The 21,720-nt window shown below is 44.1% G+C and overlaps 1 protein-coding gene across 6 annotated transcripts in view; it reads right to left on the bottom strand.

The window, feature by feature from the left end:
- Window positions 1–21,720, bottom strand: part of RUFY1 (RUN and FYVE domain containing 1) — a 744,748-nt gene that overhangs the window by 137,391 nt on the left and 585,637 nt on the right. For all 6 annotated transcript variants that reach the window (XM_030213172.1, XM_030213171.1, XM_030213174.1 and 3 more), the window contains one exon: window positions 15,562–15,656. In XM_030213172.1, coding sequence (XP_030069032.1) covers window positions 15,562–15,656 — 95 coding nt within the window. The remainder of the gene's footprint in view (window positions 1–15,561; window positions 15,657–21,720) is intronic.

Raw genomic sequence — 21,720 nt, 5'->3', positions numbered from 1 at the left:
TCTAGTTTCCCTGCTTGCTTTTGCTAAGGGCCAGGTTAGTGTTAGTGCAGTGTGCACTGGTGACTGTGTGTTTAGCTTTCCTGCTTTTCCCTTTTGGTTCCCTTCTGTTCCCTCTTGGTTTTGGTAGCATTGCTGTGTGTAGGGCTTTGGAAGCTCTGTTGTTGATAGAAGTACTCCTGGGTTTGGTGTTGTTAGGAACACTGCAGAGTTTGCTGTTAGAAGTACTTCTGGTGTTTGTGCTATTGGTAGCATTGCAGTCTTTGCTGTTGGTGTTTGGTGATTTAGAATCACTTTTGGCTTATGTGTTAGCTTCCCTTCTTTTTCCTTGTGGCTCCCCTGTCTTCCCTTTTAGTGCTAGGAGCTCTTCTGGTTGCTTGCCAGAGTAGTGCTTAGGAAGCACCTTGTTAGTTGTTTCTAGCTTGCTAGAGCAGTGCTTAGGTAGCTGGTTAGTTCTGTGTTTAGCTTATTAGTGTAAAGCTCTGCTTGTAGCTTGGTGCTTAGTAGCACCTGTGTTAGCTTTGGGTTTAGTTCCCTGCTCTGTTAGTTTAGGGCTTAGGAAGTCCCTTTCTTGAGCAGGGCTTGGAGCTCTTGTTTAGCATAGGGCTTAGGAAGTCCTTTTGTCAGTTTACTGTTAGGAACACTCCTGCTAGTTTAGGGTTAGGAGCACTTCTGTTTCCAGTCCTGGTCCCTATGTCACCCGGTATCCAGTAAGTCCTGTCGGCTACTCGAACCCAGAAGCTCAACTCCTGGGGGGCTTAGTAGCTAAGCACAGGTGAAGCTGTGCGGACCAGTCCAGTGTGCTCCAGTCCAGTGTGTTCCGGTCCGGTGTGTTCCAGTCTGGTGTGCTCCAGTCCAGTGTGTTCCGGTCCGGTGTGTGTTCCAGTCCTGTGTCCTCCAGTCCGGGGGATTCCAGTCCAGGTGTTCCGGTTCGCTGGGCAGTGCCTGCAGTCCCTGCCGGTGTGCTTACCCAGTGTTGGTTGGTGGGTTTTGCCTGCTGCTGTCGCTCCTCGTCAGCAGCCCAAGGGCTCACGTTTGCTCCAGAGCCCAGTCCCGCGGGCTCTGAGCCTGAGAACCTGACACCATGCTCGGGCCAGTTGCATTTTAGCTGCCGCTAAGATGTGGATCACCAATTTATGCTTCTGTACCCTACACCCTTTAGGCCCGCACATGTAATAGACAATATTCTATCTGTCATGTATATATCCCCTTTCCTAGCATATTAATCACCGCCACAATCTTATCCCAGTATATTTGTACCTTGGGGCATTCCCACCAAATGTGCATAAATGTCCCTTTTTCACCACATTCTCTCCAACAGTTTTCGGAGACATTAGCCTATATCCTATGGAGCCTGTCAGGTGTATAATACCATCTATATAATATCTTATAACCATTTTCCACTAAGGGCTGGGTGATGGAGGATTTCAGCAAAAACCTAAAACTGTTAGCCCACCACTCTGTAGGAACATTTTTATGGAGAGTGTTTTCCCATCTAGCCACATAATGATCCTGTAGTGAGGTCAGAAGCAATAGCGCCTTATATATGCGTGAAATACTTCCCTTTCCCCCTCTTCCTCTCATCGCCCTCTCTAATCCCGTCTCAGCCAGCTCCAGTTCTTCGCGTGCCCTCTTATTAAGAAAGTTCCTCAAGCAATGGTAGTAGACTAGGTCTCTGTCCTCCAGATCATATTCTTCTCTCACTGATTCAAATCCCTTTACCTCTCCGTCTTCCCAGATCTGTCCCAGCATATACAACCCCTTGCTAGCCCACATCCGATAAGTGTGTTCCTCCTCCCCCAGGGAAAAGCCCGGGGCACCACATATGGCCATTTGCAAGTAATACACTCGCTCAGGGAACACTTTTGCTCTTATTTGGAGCCAGGTGTTAAGCAAATGAGAGAGCGCCATCGGAAGTCTCCGTGCCTCTGCCAAAACTGTTGTTTTCGGTTTCCATAGTATGTTCCCTATATAGCGAGTGCCCATCCATGCCCTTTCCCAGTGCAGCCACTTCTTAGTGGTATTCGGTGTCCAGTCGGCCAGGTCTTTAAGTTGTGCCGCTTGGTAGTAGAGATGGAAATCCGGGACCCCCATACCCCCTACCTTTGGTGTCTGATGCATAACCCCTCTACGAACCCTTGGGGGCCTCTTTCTCCAAACATAGGCAAAGACTCTCCTATCGAGTTGTTGGAAAAAGGATCGCGGTATCGGTACCGGGAGGGCTGCGAAGAGGTACAATAGCTTAGGTAATATTATCATCTTTATCGCGTTAATTCTGCCTGTCCATGACACCGTTAATCCCTCCCATCTGTCCAGTTCTTGAAAGAGCTCTTTAACTTTGCTTGGTTAGTTAGCCTGATACAGCTGCTCAACTCTAGGTGTAATCTGAACCCCCAAATACTTAACAGATCTAGGGGCCCATACAAAGGGATATCTCTCTTTTATCTCCTGGACCTCTCCCTGAGATGCAGTCAGATTGAGTATTTCCGATTTTGCTATATTAATCTTGAAACCAGACATACGCCCATATTGTGTTATCACCTCCATCACCGCTTGCAACGATTTAGTTGGGTGCGAGAGAGTCAGCAGTATGTCGTCAGCAAAGAGCATAAGCTTATGTTCTCGTTGGCCCCTAACTACTCCCTTGATTCCCTCATGTTCTCTAATTTTTCGCGCTAGGGGCTCTATGCTCAGTGCAAACAGCAGGGGGGATAGGGCACACCCCTGTCTCGTTCCTCTAAAGAGCCAAACCGGTCTGGACTGCATCCCATTAATCTTTAGGGTGGCCATGGGTGCAGTATACAACAACTGAATCCATCTATAGAATCTATCCCCCATACACTGAAAAATATGTATTCTATGTATGGTACATAAACAGTTATCTCTCTCTCTCTGTATATGTATACGTACACATATGTGCATTCATATATTCCTGTACATGTTTCTTTTTCTTTCTAAACCTATGCATATCATATGTACCTGTATACCTTCTCTCAAAGATACATCTTTTATTTCAATATGTGAGATAAAATTAATTATAGAAAATGCTGGTGAAAAACACTAGGTGCATATTAAACCACTGGTAATAAAACGTAAAAGTGGGTATCATTTTGAATCCGTGTATGGGAGCTGGAAATTTATTAGTGAAAATAAAATAAAAAGTAACAAATAAATAAACAAAGAAGAGAAAATATTAGAAAAATAATCATAATGGATGGAAAATAAAAAATTGAAAATGAATACAAAATCAATCCAAAATAAAAAAAATAAAAATAAAAGATTAATCAAAATGAAATGATTTGTACTCCAGAAGGGATTATTCAAAAAAAGGGATACAACGGTGGATGCAAGTCAATGCCAAAAGGAAAGAAGGGAGCAAAGAGGAAAAAAGAAAAAAAGAGGAAGGAGGAAAAAAGAAAGAGAAAAAAAGAAAAGAGAAAGAAAAAAGAAAAAAGGTGGGAAAAAGGAGGGGGGAAGGGGGAGGAGGGAAAAGGAGGAAAAAGGAAAGGGGGGGGGGGAAGGAAAGAGAGAAAAGAAATGAATGGGGTAAAGGGGAAGAAAAAAGAGGGGGAAACATCCCACTTTCTCCTATACCTAACTCTCTACCTACTGCCATCAGAACAGAAAACCTTAGCTTCATGAAGAGGCTAAAAACCTTTCCCTTCCCAAAGACTGCTTCATAACAACCCATCATGACTTCTACCTCCTAGTATCAACCATTATACTTTCCTATAATGTTTTTGGTCTTATGCGGTACACCAATGATCTCTGTTCTCATACCTCACATTAACGTTATCAGCTTTTGTCTCATCTAGAACGTAAACCTCACTAAACCCTGGAAAGGGAATATTAATGGTATACAAAAACTAATTTGATCTGTTTCTAACTATACCAAGGGCACTCATCTATTCATAAGTCACCTATGCATAACCATGTCAAAGACCTTGTTAAAATTCAAGTACACTACATATCCTTTCAAGTATTTCCTGAGCTTGAAGAAAGCACTAATTAAGATCAGACAAATTCCTCCACCTGTAAGCAGAGTCCTTTCTTTACCTGCAAGTTTTCCTTTTCACAGTGTCTATGCTGCAGCAGTTTGGGGTTTGGGACCTGGATTGGCCACTGTTGGAAATAGGATGCTGGCCTTGATGGACCTTTGGTCTGTCCCAGTATGGCAGGTTACCTTCTGTTTTATACAACTAGATTGATTCATGGCCCTGGTGGAAGAAAGGAAACTACTATTCTGAGAATGACCTGAAGCTTGATTCATTAATGCTTTTTCCCAGGTAACAAAATGAAGCCTACAGTGCTCAAACAAAGCATAATACTGGATGCATACAGTCAAATGCATTTTGCTATTTCTTCCCCAGAAAGGCTTTGAGGAGGAGAGTGTGTAGGGGAAAAAGCAGGGTGGTAGTCAATACTGAGAATTTGATAATATAGATTAGAATCAGTAACCAAGTGGAATAAGTGGAAGTTATTCAAATTTTAGGAGAGAACACACTCTTTCATTAAAAATAATAAATTAGGTGAGGGATGTTATAGAGCAGAGTGAATGCAAATGCTAGAAAAGAAGACAAGGGAAAGATTAGGTTAGAGAAATATGTACAAGTCCTATGGAAGATTATGATAGTCACTAGGGAAATTTGAAAGAATTGGGGAATCATTGCAGTTCTCAAGAGTATGGAGAAACGTGATCACATTTTTTGCCTGCGTAAGGAATCAGACATTTTGTACACATTGAAGTGTAGAATACTATAACCTGGAGAGGCTATTCATGGCTATCCTCCCATGACTGCTAACCTGTTTGAAGGATATTGCTGAGCATGAGCTAAATCTATCTATGCAGAACTGGTTGTGACAGGAGCTCTGCATTTATCTGGAAAAGTAAAGCCCTATTGATAAAGCTCACACTACCTCTGGTGCCAGCAGGATTATGGAGGAATAACATTTCCCAATCTCAAATCTTATTACTATGCAGCTAGACTTGCCTGCTTGAAGGAATGACTGGTTCTAGGTGGCTATGAACAGGAATGGGGCTCTGGGCACAATTATTTTCCACAACTCAGATTGCCTCTTCAGGTTGTTTGGACTCAGTGCATCCATTGATTGCTTATACCCTGGCTGTACGGACTAAGCTGTAAAGACTTAAAAAATTTCTCCTTTTATCTAATGACTCCTTCAAGTAATAACCCATCTTTGTTCCTTGTGATCTTTTCACCTGATGTACTTCTATGGAGGGGACAAAGATCTTCACTCAATGGGGCAGTTGTAGAATGAATATACCTTTGGGTGTTTTCAAGATCTGTGTGCTTAGCTTGACTTACCTCTCCTCATCCCCAACACCTGTGCTATCTTTAGTGAAGGAGTAGCCTACTGGTTAGTACAGCGGGCTTTGATCCTGGGTCAACTGGGTTCGATTCCCACTGCAGCTCCTTGTGACTCTGGGCAAATCATTGCCACAGGTACAAAATAAGTACCACTGGTGAATCCACCTTAACACACAACTTGAAATTGCTTCGATAAGAATTAATCACCCAAACCTATTAGGACACCTTAACGCTATTCTATTCTACAGGCCACCAGGAAAGTGGCAAGACGCCCAAACACAACTTATGGACTTCATCTCAAATACATGTGTCTCGGCCTCAAACATCCTCATAACAGGGGATATCAACCTACACCTTGAAGACGACACCTTAACAAGCACACGAGAATGCAAAGAATTCTTAAAACTTTGGGATCTACACGCACCTAACATTCAACCAACACACAAAAAAGGACACACACTAGACATCATTACACACAAATTTGACTCAGACCCAACCATCATACTCACTGACACAAGATGGACACCCACACTATGGTCAGACCACCATAAAGCACATGTCTCCCTTCACTGGCGAAAAACGCACAGAAGCGCAGTCAACAAACATGAGTGAACAACATACACCACGAGAGGAAAAATTGACCCCACAACATTCTGGCAGCAGATATACCAAAATGAATGGTCAACAAATGCAGACACCATCCAATTCCTCCAAGAATGGGACGATATATGTAAAATAACATTAGACAAAATCGCCCCTATCCAAACCAGAATATCACATAGGAAAAAATCGAATCCATGGTTTTCCGAAGAACTGAAAGAACTCAAAACACAAGTCAGGAAACTAGAACGCGCATGGAACAAAAAGAAGGATGAACAAACACTAAATGCCTGGAAATTACTTCGGAGGAAATACAAATACACTATAAAACAGACTAAAAGATTACACTACAAAACAATAATTGGACCAAACTACAAAGACACACACAAACTTTTCTACCTTGTGAAGAGGAGTGTGGTAGCCATGTTAGTCCACTCTTAAGGTTATCAATAGAAATCAAACAAAATAAAACATGGAAAAGAAAATAAGATGATACCTTTTTTATTGGACATAACTTAATACATTTCTTGATTAGCTTTCGAAGGTTGCCCTTCTTCGTCAGATCGGAAATAAGCAAATGTCAACTACGTCTGCAGCATGGACACCAGAATGTGGAGTACCGCAAGGATCACCCCTATCACCAACCATTTTCAACCTAATGATGATTCCTTTGGCAAAACTTTTATCAAGCCATAACCTCAACCCATATATATACGCCGACAATGTAACAATATATATATATCCCTTTCAAACAAGACATTAAAGAAATCTTCAACAAAATCAACCAAAGCTTACACATCATGAACACCTGGGCAGATGCATTTCGATTGAAACTCAATGCAGAAAAAACTCAATGTCTGATACTCACCTCCCAATACAACAAGAATGAATTCACCGCTATAAACACACCAAAACTAAATCTTCCTATTTCAGATACTTTAAAAATCCTTGGAGTCACTGTTGACCGCCACCTAACACTCGAAACTCACGCAAACAACACAACCAAAAAGATGTTCTACAGCATGTGGAAACTGAAAAGAATTCTTCCCAAGATCCGTCTTCCGCAGCCTAGTGCAATCACTCGTACTCAGCCATCTGGATTACTGCAACTCACTGTACGCAGGTTGTAAAGAGCAAATACTGAGGAAACTTCAAACAGCCCAGAACACAGCTGCCAGACTCATCTTCGGGAAACCAAAATACGAAAGTGCGAAGCCCTTACGAGAGAAGCTACACTGGCTCCCACTCAAGGAACGAATAACTTTTAAATTATGCACACTAGTTCACAAAATTATTCACGGTGATGCCCCAACCTACATGTCTGACTTAATAGACTTACCACCCAGAAATGCTAAAAGAACATCCCGAACTTTCCTTAACCTCCACTTCCCAAATTGCAAAGGCATAAAATACAAAGTGCTACATGCATCAACCTTCTCTTATATGAGCACGCAATTCTAGAATAAACTACAACGTAACCTGAAGACGACTTACGAGCTGACCGACTTCCGCAAGTCATTGAAGACTTATCTCTTCGAAAAAATCTAGCGAAAGGATTAAAACACATGAAGTCCACGCACACTGTTAGTACTGCATCAATACATACTCATTTATACTCTCATCCCCCGAAATTCTAACACACTCAAACCTTAATCTACAGGTAAAAATGTTATAACCAAACATTCTTTAGCTATCATTCTGTAATCCTATTAGTATCCGTTGTTTCTTCACTATTCCATTGTTCTGTTCCATTGTTCTATTCCCCTTGCGATACGTAGACTTTGTTTTTACTTTACGCCTCACAATGTAACCATAATCGAGTTGTAACAAATTGTACTTCCATCAATACAATGTATTGTAAGCCACACTGAGCCCGCAAATAGGTGGGAAAATGTGGGATACAAATGCAATAAATAAAAAATAAAATAAAATATGTAAAGCGCTTTGATTTTAACCACAGAAAGAAAGTATCTCAAATCCCATCACCTTTCCTTTCCTTACAACTGAGAAAGACATTTTTGAAGTAGTTAAAAGAATGAAACAATGCTGAAACTCTGCAGTAGTTCCAAAACACTTTATTAACACAGCTCCTCATAAACACTGTGTGTTTTATCATAACTTGGTGATAATTTTGCTACAGATTTATAGGTACTCCTTATGAATTGCAAAATTCAGCATATCAAGCTGTGAGTGCTAGAGACAAAAGCATGCATGTCTTTGGCTTTTTCATTCGTATGTGGAGGCATTGCAGGTATATTTTCAATTATGTAGACTTGGGGAAAGCTACATAGCCACGTCAACCCAGGATTGGAAGTTTTGCTAGCAAAATCTCAAAAAATCTTCCAGAGTCTTCTAGCATGCGGTTGGCATGCAACGCGCATGCGCAGACCGGTTTCCCTGCCCATCGCGTGAATAAGGACCTCAGTGTAGTCCAAAAGCAAAAGAAGAACAATGAACAACTCCAAAGGGGAGGAGGGCAGGTTTGTGAGATCAATCAGCCTGCTGTCCTCCGAGAATACCTGCTACAGGTATGTATCTTCGCTTTCTCCAAGGACAAGCAGGCTGCTTGTTCTCACACTTGAGGTATCCCTAGCTGCCAGGCTCACTCAAAACAATGACCATTGGGACATAACAGAGATTGACCTGAAAAGAAACACAACTAAGTGAGAGTGAAGCCTGGAACAGAACAGAAATGGGCCTAGGAGGATGGAGTTGGATTCTAAACCCCGAACAGATTTTGCAGCACCGACTGCCCAAACCGACTTTCACGTCGGGTATCCTGCTGAAGGCAGTAGTGATATGTGAATGTGTGGACTGATGACCACTGTAGCCCTGCATATCTCCTCAACAGAAGCTGAATTCAAGAGAGCCACCTACGCAGCCATGGCTCTGACATTATGAGCCGTGAGACATGGCCCTCTAGAGTCAGCCCAGCTTGGGCATAAGAGATGGATATGCAATCCATTAGCCAATTTGAGATGGTGCGTTTTCCGATGGTGACTCCCCTCCTGTTGGGATCAAAAGAAACAAACAACTGGGTGGACTGTCTATAGGGCTTTGTCCGTTCCACTTAAAAGGCCAAAGCTCTCTTACAGTCAAAGGTGTGCAACTTGTCTTCACCAGGGCGGGTATATGGATGGGGAAAAATGTTGGCAAGACAATTGACTGGTTCAGATGGAACTCCGACACCACCTTCAGCAAGAAATTAGGGTGAGTGCAGAGGACTACTCTATTATGATGAAACTTGATATAAGGTGCATGCACTACCAGGGCCTGGAGCTCACTGACTCTATGAGCTGAAGTAACAGCCACCAAGAAAATGACCTTCCAGGTCAAGTACTTCAGATGGCAGGAATTCAGTGGCTCAAAAGGAGCTTTCATCAGCTGGGTGAGAACGACGTTGAGATCCCATGACACTGATGGAGGTTTGACAAGGGGCTCTGACAAAAGCAAACCTCTCATGAAGCGAACAACTAAAGACTGTCCAGAGATAGCTTACCCTCTACACATTGATGATAAGCACTAATTGCACTAAGGTGAACTCTTACGGAGTTGGTCTTAAGACCAGACTCTGATAAGTGTAGAAGGTATTTAAGCAGGGTCCGTGTAGGACAAGAAAAAGGATCTAGGGCCTTGATGTCACACCAGACAGCAAACCTCCATTTGAAAGAATAACACTTTTTCGTGGAATCTTTCCTGGAAGCAAACAAGACTCGGGAGACACCCTCTGAAAGACCTAAAGAGGCAACTTCTAAGCTCTCAACATCTTGGCCGTGAGAGCCAGAGACTGGAGAATGGGATGTAGGAGCGACCCCTCGTTCTGAGTGACGGAAAACACTCCAATCTCCACGGTTCTTCGGAGGACAACTCTTGAAGAAGAGGGGACCAGATCTGTCGAGGACAGAAGGGAACAACCAGTATCATTGTTCCGCGGTCTTGCTTGAGTTTCAGCAAAGTCTTCCCTACTAGAGGTATGGGAGGATACGCATACAGAAGGCCTGTCCCCCAATGCAGGAGAAAGGCATCTGACACTAGTCTGTCGTGGGCCTGAAGTCTGGAATAGAACTGAGGGACTTTGTGATTGATCTGAGTGGCAAAAAGATACACCGAGGGGGTGCCCCACACTCGGAAGATCTTGTAGACAACGTCCATGTTGAGCGATCACTCGTGAGGTTGCATGATCCTGCTCAATCTGTCGGCCAGACTTGTTTATGCCTGCCAGAAACGTGGCTTGGAAGAACATGCCGTGACGGCGCGCCCAAAGCCACATCCGGATGGCTTACTGACACAGAGGGCGAGATCCAGTGCCCCCCTGCTTGTTGGTGTAATACATGGCAACCTGATTGTCTGTCTGAATCAGAATGATTTGGTTGGACAGCCGATCTCTGAAAGCCTTGAGAGTGTTCCAGATCGCTCGTAATTCCAGGAAGCTGATCTGAAGACCCTTTTCCTGAAAGGATCAAACACCTTGAGTGTGAAGTCCATCTACATGAGCTCCCCACCCCAGGAGGGATGCATCCATTGTCAGCACTTTTTGTGGCTGAGGAATTTGGAATGGACGTCCACGGTCAGATTGGATCTAATGGTCCACCACTGAAGGGAACTGCAAAAGTCGGTGGAGAGAAGGATGACATCCTCTAGATCCCCTGTGGCCTGGCACCACTGGGAAGCTAGGGTCCATTGAGCTGATCTCATATGCAGGTGTGCCATGGGAGTTACATGAACTGTGGAGGCCATGTGTCCTAATAGTCTCAACATCTGCCGAGCTATGATCTGTTGAGACGCTTGAGCCATGGACACGAAGGCCAGGAGATTGTCTGCCCTTGCCTGGGGAAGATAAGCTTGAGACATCCGTATGTCCAACAGAGCTCCAACGAACTCCAATTTTTGAACCGGGACAAGATGGGACTTGGGATAATTGATCACGAACCCCAGTAGCTCCAGCACTCGAATAGTCATCCGTATGGACTGTAGAGCGCTTCAGATCAAAAGATAAACCTTGCTTTCTCTACCTCACCAGCTCTCCCTCCATTAGTCCGTTCCCCTCTCTCTCCTTCCCCTCATTCCCTTTCCTCCTTTCCTGAAGTTACTATTGAGGAAACTACACTTCTCCTTTCTTCCTCAAAATGTACCACCTGTTCCTCTGATCCCATTCCCACCCACCTTCTTAATGCCATCTCTCCTACTCTTATTCCTTTTATCTGTCACATTCTCAACCTCTCACTTTCCACTGCGACTGTCCCTGCTGCCTTTAAACATGCTGTGGTCACACCTCTCCTTAAGAAGCCTTCACTTGACCCTACTTGTCCCTCTAATTACCGATCCATCTCCCTCCTTCCTTTTCTCTCCAAATTACTTGAGCGTGCTGTTCACCGCCGCTGCCTTGATTTCCTCTCCTCACATGCTATTCTTGACCCATTACAATCTGGTTTTCGCCCTCTCCACTCAACCAAAACTGCGCTTACTAAAGTCTCCAATGACCTATTACTGGCTAAATCCAGAGCTCAATATTCCATCCTCATTCTTCTTGATCTTTCCGCTGCTTTTGACACTGTCGATCACAGCATACTTCTCGATACCCTGTCCTCACTTGGATTCCAGGGCTCTGTCCTTTCCTGGTTCTCTTCCTACCTCTCCCTCCGCACCTTTAGTGTTCACTCTGGTGGATCCTCTTCTACTTCTATCCCTCTGCCTGTCGGCGTACCTCAGGGTTCTGTTCTTGGTCCCCTCCTCTTTTCTATCTACACTTCTTCCCTTGGTTCATTAATCTCATCCCATGGCTTTTCCTACCATCTCTATGCTGATGACTCCCAAATCTACCCCTGATATCTCACCTTGCATCCAAACCAAAGTTTCAGCGTGCTTGTCTGACATTGCTGCCTGGATGTCTCAACGCCACTTCAAATTAAATATGACCAAAACCGAGCTTCTCATTTTCCCCCCCAAACCCACCTCCCCGCTCCCCCCGTTTTCTATTTCTGTTGATGGCTCTCTCATTCTCCCTGTCTCCTCAGCTCGAAACCTTGGGGTCATCTTTGACTCTTCTCTCTCCTTCTCTGCTCATATCCAGCAGACCGCCAAGACCTGTCGTTTCTTTCTTTACAACATCCGTAAAATCCGCCCCTTTCTTTCCGAGCACTCTACCAAAACCCTCATCCACACCCTTGTCACCTCTCGTTTTAGACTACTGCAATCTGCTTCTTGCTGGCCTCCCACTTAGTCACCTCTCCCCTCTCCAGTCGGTTCAAAACTCTGCTGCCCGTCTCATCTTCCGCCAGGGTCGCTTTACTCATACTACCCCTCTCCTCAAGACCCTTCACTGGCTCCCTATCCGTTTTCGCATCCTGTTCAAACTTCTTCTACTAACCTATAAATGTATTCACTCTGCTGCTCCCCAGTATCTCTCCACACTCGTCTTTCCCTACACCCCTTCCCGTGCACTCCGCTCCATGGATAAATCCTTCTTATCTGTTCCCTTCTCCACTACTGCCAACTCCAGACTTCGCGCCTTCTGTCTCGCTGCACCCTACGCCTGGAATAAACTTCCTGAGCCCCTACGTCTTGCCCCATCCTTGGCCAACTTTAAATCTAGACTGAAAACCCACCTCTTTAACATTGCTTTTGACTCGTAACCACTCGCCTCCACCTACCCTCCTCTCTTCCTTCCCGTTCACATTAATTGATTTGATTTGCTTACTTTATTTATTTTTTGTCTATTAGATTGTAAGCTCTTTGAGCAGGGACTGTCTTTCTTCTATGTTTGTGCAGCGCTGCGTATGCCTTGTAGCGCTATAGAAATGCTAAATAGTAGTAGTAGTAGTAGTAGCGCTTGCCTCCAAGGTGCTCTTCACTAGCAAATCGTCGAGATAAGGTAACACATGCACTCCCAGTCTGCGTAGCGATGCTGCGACAACAGCCAGGCACTTTGTGAAAACCCTGGGCGCAGACGCAAGACCAAAGGGTAGCACACAGTACTGAAAGTTCCCAACCGAAATCGAAGATACTTCCTGTGAGCTGGGAGTATCGAGATGTGGGTATAGGCATCCTTTAAGTCCAGAGAGCACAGCCAATCGTTTTCCTGAATCATGGGAAAAAGGGTGCCCAGGGAAACCCATCCTGAACTTTTCTTGGACTAGGAATTTGTTCAGGGCCCTTAGGTCTAGGATGGGATGCATCCCCCCTGCTTTCTTTTCCACCAGGAAGTAACTGGAATAGAATCCCAGCTCTTCTTCCCCTGGTGGAATGGGTTCGACCACACTGGCCTTTAGAAGGGCAGAGAGTTCCTCTGCAAGTACCTACTTGTACTGGGAGCTGTAAGAATGAACTCCTGGTGGACAATTTGGAGGCTTGGAATCCAGACTGAGAGTGTATCAAGCGGACTATTTGATCTCTTTCCATGTGTGGTACCGAGAGCTCCGGAGAGCCGAGAGATTCGGCACCCGAGAAGCGTCGGCGCCGAGAGGACCGCTCACCCTCTATACAGGAGGTGCCGATGCGTCGGTCTTCTGGCAACCTAGTACCGGCTCTCGAGCCCCCACAGATTCTGCCACCAGCCCCTGCACCAGCCCCGCAGCCTTCCTCGATGGCGGCTCTCGACGAGCGCATCAGGGCCCTTCTTCCAGTTCTTCTGGAGGGATTGCTGCGCCAGTCTACTTCGCTGCCAGGGGTGCTTGCGCCTTCTGCACCGTCTGTTGAAGCGGCATCTGATCCTTTGCCTGTGGTGAGGTGCACGACCTCGGTGCCACTTGCTGCGTCAACGTCAGCTGCCACCTGGGTCGACTCTCCTTCGACGTCGGCGAACGAAGCTTTGCTGCAGTCCAGGCAGAGGTCGATTTCTCGACTTCCCCCTCGAGGGCGTCATTCCTCGACGTTGAGACAGGCTCAGGTACCGAGGATGAGCGTTTGTGGAAGAAACAGGAAGATCCCAGATACTTTTCTGAACAAGAGTCCTATGGGGTCTTCTCTGATCCTACTCCGCCCATTAAGAGAAGGATGTCTCCGCCTGAGAGCCTTTCTTTTTCTTCCTTTGTCTGGGAAATGTCTAAGGATATTCCCTTCCCTATGAAGCTTGTGGATGAGCCCAGGGCCGAGATGCTTGAGGTCTTGGATTATCCTTCTCTACCTACAGAGGTTGCAACGGCTTCTTTGCATAATATACTCAGGGAAGTTCTTATGCGAAACTGGTCGTTCCCTCTCTAATCCAGTGTCCCCAAGAAAGCTGAGTCCCAGTACAGAGTCCACGGAGAGCCTGTAATGGTGAAGTCACAGCTATGTCACGATTCCATAGTGGTGGATTCTGCACTCAAAAGAGCCAAGAGTGACTATGCCTCGGCATCCCCAGGCAGAGAGTCTAGGACCTTGGATTCTTTTGGGAGAAAGACGTATCAGGCCGCTATGCTTGCAGCCAAGATTCAAACATACCAGCTCTACATGAGCATCCACTTGTGGAATTTGGTGAGGCAGCTGTCTAGTTTGGTTGAAGCGCTCCATCCGAAGTTGGCCGAACCTTTTCACCAGGTGGTCAGGCAGCAGAAGGCGTATCAAAAATTCCTGGCCAGGGGTACTTACAACACTTTTGATGTGACATCCAGAATAGCTGCGCAAGGTATAGTGATGCGCAGACTCTCATGGCTGAGTGTCTCTGACCTGGATCATAAGATCCAGCAATGAATGGCGGATGTTCCTTGCCGGGGACATAATCTCTTTGGAGAAAAAGTAGAGAACATGGTCGATCAGATCAAAAAGCACCATGATGCTATGGATTCTCTCTCCCACCGGGCGTCTTCTGCTACCACCTCCTCATTGAGGCGGTTTTTTTGGAGGGAGGAGGAGTGCTACCTATGCCTATAATAGGCATAGGTACACTCCTGCTTCTCGGCAGCCTACCCAGGCTCAGTCCCAGCGCACTATTTCTCGTCAACAACGTGCTCCTAAGGCCACTGCAGCTCCCCAGCAAAAGCAAGGGATGGGCTTTTGACTGGCTCCAGTGCAGCATAGCCACAGTGCAAGTGTCCATTCCGGACGACTTGCCAGTTGGGGGGGAGGTTAATATTTTTGACCAAAGGTGGCCTCTTATAACCTGTCGACCCAAGTGTGAGAACAAGCAGCCTGCTAGTCCTCAGAGAATAAGTTTTACATAGTAACATAGTAAATGATGACAGATAAAGGACCTGTATGGTCCATCCAGTCTGTCCAACAAGATAAACTCATTTTACATGGTATGCGATACTTTAAATGAATACCTGAGTTTGATTTGTCCCTGCAATTCTCAGGGAACAGACTGTAGAAGTCTGCCCAGCACTGTCCTTGTACTAAAAATTCTGAAGCTAATGTCGAAGCCTCTTAAAATTTACACTTTGGCCCATCCCTATCTATTCAGTCATGATCAGGGCATAGACTGTAGAAGTATGCCCAGTCTGCCCAGCACTGGTTTTGCTTCCCAATTACCGGTGTTGCCACCCAATCTCCGCTAAGATTCTGTGGATCCATTCCTTCTAAACAGGATTCCTTTGTGTTTGAATTCCATTACCATTTTCATCTCATAATATTTCATTAGCAATTAGCAAGCAAAATCCCCTTAACTACTAAGTCATGGCCGCTTAATACATCTGTAATATGTTAAAATGGTTCTTACTGGCTGAGGTGAAGGCCCATTTCTTGCAGAGCTTGTTCTTGTTCTTCACAGAGTTTTTGCAACTGCTTCTTCTCATCTTCCAGTTTTTGCAGCTCCTAAAATCAGTTCAAAACTGTAAATAGTAGCAAATAATGAAATAGTGAAAATAATGAAAACATCTCTGTGGAATTAGTTGTTGGCCTTCTGATTAGTGCATAATAGTCTAAGAAAGCAGACCCAGATTCTAGACCAATGATTATCTCTTTTGCTCCTATGGCCACCTGAGGCTGGCAAGCCATGGCTTTGAAGATGTTTAACCCTAGAACGCATGACGTTAAAAATATACATATTAACGTCATGGGGGCCTTTTAGGCCCCCATGCACATAATGTAGAAAAACACACTTAAATAACTTTCACAAGTTTATTTCAAAATTGCTCAATAAAATATGAATAGTGGACAACATTTTAATTATAATTTTTCACAGAAAACACCAAAAAATCACATGACATCCTCACATGTTATTATCCACACCCTGGCCCCTCCACCAGCATTACTGAGTACAAATAAAGTAACTTGAGACACAAACACTTCTGAGAACATGATAAAAACAGCGGAGGCCTAAAAGGCCCCCAATTCGTACAGATGTAGTTTTCACCAAACAAGCATTGTTACACCATAATGCCTATGAAAAAAATTTATATGAACAACTGGATATTATCAACAATGACATACTTGAGTAATACCTTGAGTTTCAAAATTCTAACTAAAGTAATTTTGCAGATAATAGCAAAAATGTAAGCATGGGGGCCTAAAAGGCCCCCAATATGCGTTCTAGGGTTAAATTGTTATTAAGTTGACAGAAAAATTTCTCAAAGATTACAGGGAGTGTTACAGACATTGTAAAATAGTAATCATGTCAGCCAAGTCACTAAATTTAGCAGATAGCATCATCATGTGAACTCTGCAGCAAAACAGTCCTTCCAAATTTCAAGTTTTAATACTTTAATACTTAAGTTTTAATAAAAGCTTGATATATCGCCTATGAGTAACACTCCAGTATGGTAGAAGTATTCAAATCACTTGGCATGTATAACTGTAGAAGATCAGAAGATCTAATAGATGGACCAGTATCAGGAAGATTACTTGAAAAGTTTACTGAATTACAAACATTAAGGAGGGAAGTTATCAAATCCTAAATGGCACAGCTCCAGACTATATGGTACCATTAATAAACTTACCTCAAAGAAACACTAAATATGAGGAAAGAAACTCTCAACTACACCTTCCAAATTGCAAAAAAGTGATCTACAAAACTGCAGACTTCACTTACCTATTATTATTTGTTACATTTGTTACATACAGATTTCACTTACCTAGGAACCAAATGGTGGAACTCCTTACCACACAAAATAAGAAATATACAGGAATATCGTAGGGCTATTTCCCTGCGAGTCTCACTCTGCTGGTCTCAGCCTGTGAATACAACTATATCAAGATGGGGTCCGTGAACTATGACACTGTACTTCAGAGAGCAAGCAGATTCAACTTTCTGTTTGTGTAAGCTCTCTGCTTGTGATAAATCACTGGCAGGCCTGGAAAAACTCAAGGCCATGCAGTGGGCTACCTGGCCCCCCTTTTACCTCCGGGTAAGGAATAGGGAGTAAGACCATGGCGCCAGCAAGCCTGATGAGAGACAGGAATGCCATCACCATGTAACAATTTGAAGGTCAAGAAAAAGTCGTTTCTTGCTCAGGGAAGGAGCTGGACAAGATCATGATTGGGTGCTGGCTGGTCACCTGAGGATCGGGGACTGAAAGAGCGGAAAGGAGAGGATAAGAGTAGGGTCTGGCAGAGGTTGTTGCAGAGTTTGCCTGGAAGACAGGGTAGCTGGAGAGAAGTCCAGCGAGACCTGAAGTGGTCCACAACCTTGTGAACTGTCTATCTGAAGAAAGTACCTGTTGGTCCAGCTGTACCGGCCAGACTGACTGTAATCCTGCTTGCTGCAGAGAGCCTGGGCTATTCTCTAAGACTGACTCGCTGTGGAAGACAGTTTGAGTCTAAGGGGGAAAACCTGTGACAACCTCATCTGAGAGACCACCCAAGAGTCAGCTCGGTGAGCATTACAGGGATTTATTTCCTATTAGTCGGGGATTAGTAAGTGGGTTCTTACCCCAGCAAAGGATGCTGTTTAAAAACGCCATCCTGGAGGTTCAGGACAAATATATTCCACGTATTAGAAAAAAGGGAAAAAAGACTAAACGTCAGCCGGCGTGGCTAAACAGTAAGATAAAGGAAATCATTAGAGCCAAAAAACAATCCTTCAGAAAGTGGAGAAGAGAACCAACTGAAAGTAACAGGATAGATCATAAGGAATGCCAAGCCAAATGCAAAGCGGAGATAAGGAGGGCAAAAAAGGACTTTGAGAAGAAATTAGCGTTGGAAGCAAAAATACATAGTAAAAACTTTTTTAGATACATTAAAAGCAGGAAACCGGCCAAAGAGTCGGTTGGGCCGCTGGACGAAAATGGTGTTAAAGGGGCGATCAAGGAGGACAAAGCCGTAGCGGAGAAATTAAACGAATTCTTTGCTTCGGTCTTCACCGAGGAGGATTTGGGGGGGACACCGGTGCCGGAAAGAATATTTGAAGCGGGGGAATCGGAGAAACTAAACAAATTCTCTGTAACCTTGGAGGATGTAATGGGTCAGTTCAGCAAGCTGAAGAGTAGTAAATCACCGGGACCTGATGGTATTCATCCCAGAGTATTAATAGAACTAAAAAATGAACTTGCGGAGCTACTGTTAGAAATATGCAATCTGTCCCTAAAATCGAGTGTAATACCGGAAGACTGGAGGGTAGCCAATGTTACTCCGATTTTTAAGAAGGGTTCCAGAGGAGATCCGGGAAATTATAGACCGGTGAGTCTGACGTCGGTGCCGGGCAAGATGGTGGAGGCTATTATTAAGAATAAAATTGCAGAGCATATACAAAAACATGGACTGATGAGACAAAGTCAGCACGGATTTAGTGAAGGGAAGTCTTGCCTCACCAATCTAATGCATTTTTTTGAGGGGGTAAGCAAACATGTGGACAATGGGGAGCCGGTTGATATTGTATATCTGGATTTTCAGAAGGCGTTTGACAAAGTGCCGCACGAAAGACTCCTGAAGAAATTGCAGAGTCATGGAATCGGAGGTAGGGTATTATTATGGATTAAGAACTGGTTGAAAGATAGGAAGCAGAGAGTAGGATTGCGTGGCCAGTATTCTCAGTGGAGGAGGGTAGTTAGTGGGGTCCCGCAGGGGTCTGTGCTGGGTCCGTTGCTTTTTAATGTATTTATAAATGACCTAGAGATGGGAATAACTAGTGAGGTAATTAAATTCGCCGATGACACAAAATTATTCAGGGTCGTCAAGTCGCAGGAGGAATGTGAACGATTACAGGAGGACCTTGCGAGACTGGGAGAATGGGCGTGCAAGTGGCAGATGAAGTTCAATGTTGACAAGTGCAAAGTGATGCATGTGGGTAAGAGGAACCCGAATTATAGCTACGTCTTGCAAGGTTCCGCGTTAGGAGTTACGGATCAAGAAAGGGATCTGGGTGTCGTCGTCGATGATACGCTGAAACCTTCTGCTCAGTGTGCTGCTGCGGCTAGGAAAGCGAATAGAATGTTGGGTGTTATTAAGAAGGGTATGGAGTCCAGGTGTGCGGATGTTATAATGCCGTTGTATCGCTCCATGGTGCGACCGCACCTGGAGTATTGTGTTCAGTACTGGTCTCCGTATCTCAAAAAAGATATAGTAGAATTGGAAAAGGTACAGCGAAGGGCGACGAAAATGATAGTGGGGATGGGACGACTTTCCTATGAAGAGAGGCTGAGAAGGCTAGGGCTTTTCAGCTTGGAGAAGAGACGGCTGAGGGGAGATATGATAGAAGTGTATAAAATAATGAGTGGAATGGATCGGGTGGATGTGAAGCGACTGTTCACGCTATCCAAAAATACTAGGACTAGAGGGCATGAGTTGAAGCTACAGTGTGGTAAATTTAAAACGAATCGGAGAAAATTTTTCTTCACCCAACGTGTAATTAGACTCTGGAATTCATTGCCGGAGAACGTGGTACGGGCGGTTAGCTTGACGGAGTTTAAAAAGGGGTTAGATAGATTCCTAAAGGACAAGTCCATAGACCGCTATTAAATGGACTGGAAAAATTCCTCATTTTTAGGTACAACTTGTCTGGAATGTTTTTACGTTTGGGGAGCGTGCCAGGTGCCCTTGACCTGGATTGGCCACTGTCGGTGACAGGATGCTGGGCTAGATGGACCTTTGGTCTTTCCCAGTATGGCACTACTTATGTACTTATGTACTTATGTAGTTCAGAACTGTGGTCAGGAAAATGTGCTGCTAACTGTATTACTTCATGACCTAGTCAGTTACAAATCAGGATTGTGTATAACCTAGTAACCGGTGATAACAGTGTTTTAGTTAGGCAATACATTCTATAGTAGTCTTATCAGCATAAGGTCTCTATATTTGTACCTAAGCCTTATTGCAGAGTGTATCATTTATATTTTCTTATCTTTATAATAAATTCTAATATATATCAGCTGTGACTGTACTTTATCCCAGTTCTCTACAACAGAAGGAAACTTCTGGCGTAGGCACCAAAAAGAGGCAGGTTCCTGTAGAATAATACCCCTAGACAGAGCTAAGAAGTTGTTAGCCAGACTTCTGTACGGGAACCTGGGAATTACTCATTGGGTAGCTTTGCCCATAAGAGTTATTTATATATACATGCTTACAATATACTAGATTCCACAAAATCTTCAAATCGCTCCTATTCAAACAAACCCTCATAAAGAACAACTGTATCTCAAACAACTAATTATTACCAGAATTGGTTATTACTTTATTTATCATTAACTTTCTCTTTGCTTCATGTACAATTTCTCACTCATAATAGATTTTCTAAATGTTAAACATCCATAGCTATCCCAGTACGTTTATGATACTGTATTGTAAAATTGGATTCTTACAACAAATTACTTTCTTATGCATTATTTTTGTTATGTATCCTATACTGTTTATTGTAAGCCACACTGAACTCATACTTATTTGGGATAATGTGGGCTATAAATGTCACAAATAAACAAACAAACATGGGTTACCATTAAGACATGCTATTTACAGATAACCTGAGAAAATCTTTGACAGAGGTGTAACAGCTGCAAATAATATTATACAGGAAAACATTAACATTTGCAATATGAAATCAAGTAGTATCATAATCACATTAAGGTTTTAAACAGAGAAGACTGCAATATTTAAAGTAAGTTCTATACAAATAAAATTGCCTATAAAAACTTACATAAACTTCCAGTATACGTCAAAATTTTTCATTCATACCAAATCTTCTTTTTTTAGCTCCACTTTAAAGGGGGAAGCAAACTAATCGTACTCTTTGAAGTCCTGGCACTTTGAGGTACGTGTTAGCTGCACTCTCTGAGAGTCAGTGTTTCAGAATTTAATAAAAGCCCATTGAGCTCAGAAACCTCTGCCTTCTAGAGAAGTTTTCAAAAGCGACAGGCTCGTACCGGGGGGAAGCTGTTTTGGTGCGGGCAAAGGCTCAGGGAAGATTTCCTAGCTCAAATGTGCTCCAATTGGAATTTTTATAAATACCACAGGAAGGTCTCCTCCAACAGGAGCGTCTCTCTAGGAGGGGTGAGGGGGGGGGGTCTTAAATTTGAGCACCTCCAAGGCCAGGAATTTTCCTTCCTGCTCCTTGGAGGCATCTAGCTTATCTTCTGTGGCTGAACTTGTTAATGACAGAAGGTGGTGCTATGGAGGGCTCTGCTAGCAATTACTTTGAGGAACTGTCGGATAGGGTAAGAGAACTGTATTTCCGACCCGGCTTCCAGCGCAGCTCAGGCCCCCCTGATGCTGTCCACCACCTAAAAAGAAGAAAGTTAAAAAGTCCCTTGATTGGGTGGACCAGTTGGGAGTACGTCAGCCCCAAACCCTTGGCGTCAGGAGTTCGAACCTCACTTCACCAGCCCCTGGGTATGAAACTTGGCAGTCCTGAGCAGGCCTTGCATGGGATCCCCAGATGACATATCCCGATTTAGGGCCTTCCCTTCCTTCCAGTCTGGGTTTGACTTTGGGGACTAGTTCATCTCTTGCT

Source organism: Microcaecilia unicolor, chromosome 8 (assembly GCF_901765095.1).
Source record: "Microcaecilia unicolor chromosome 8, aMicUni1.1, whole genome shotgun sequence".
NCBI classification, from domain to species: Eukaryota; Metazoa; Chordata; class Amphibia; order Gymnophiona; family Siphonopidae; genus Microcaecilia; species Microcaecilia unicolor.
The sequence above is the reverse complement of the archived record's forward strand: the minus strand, read 5'-3'. Positions and strand labels throughout refer to the sequence as shown.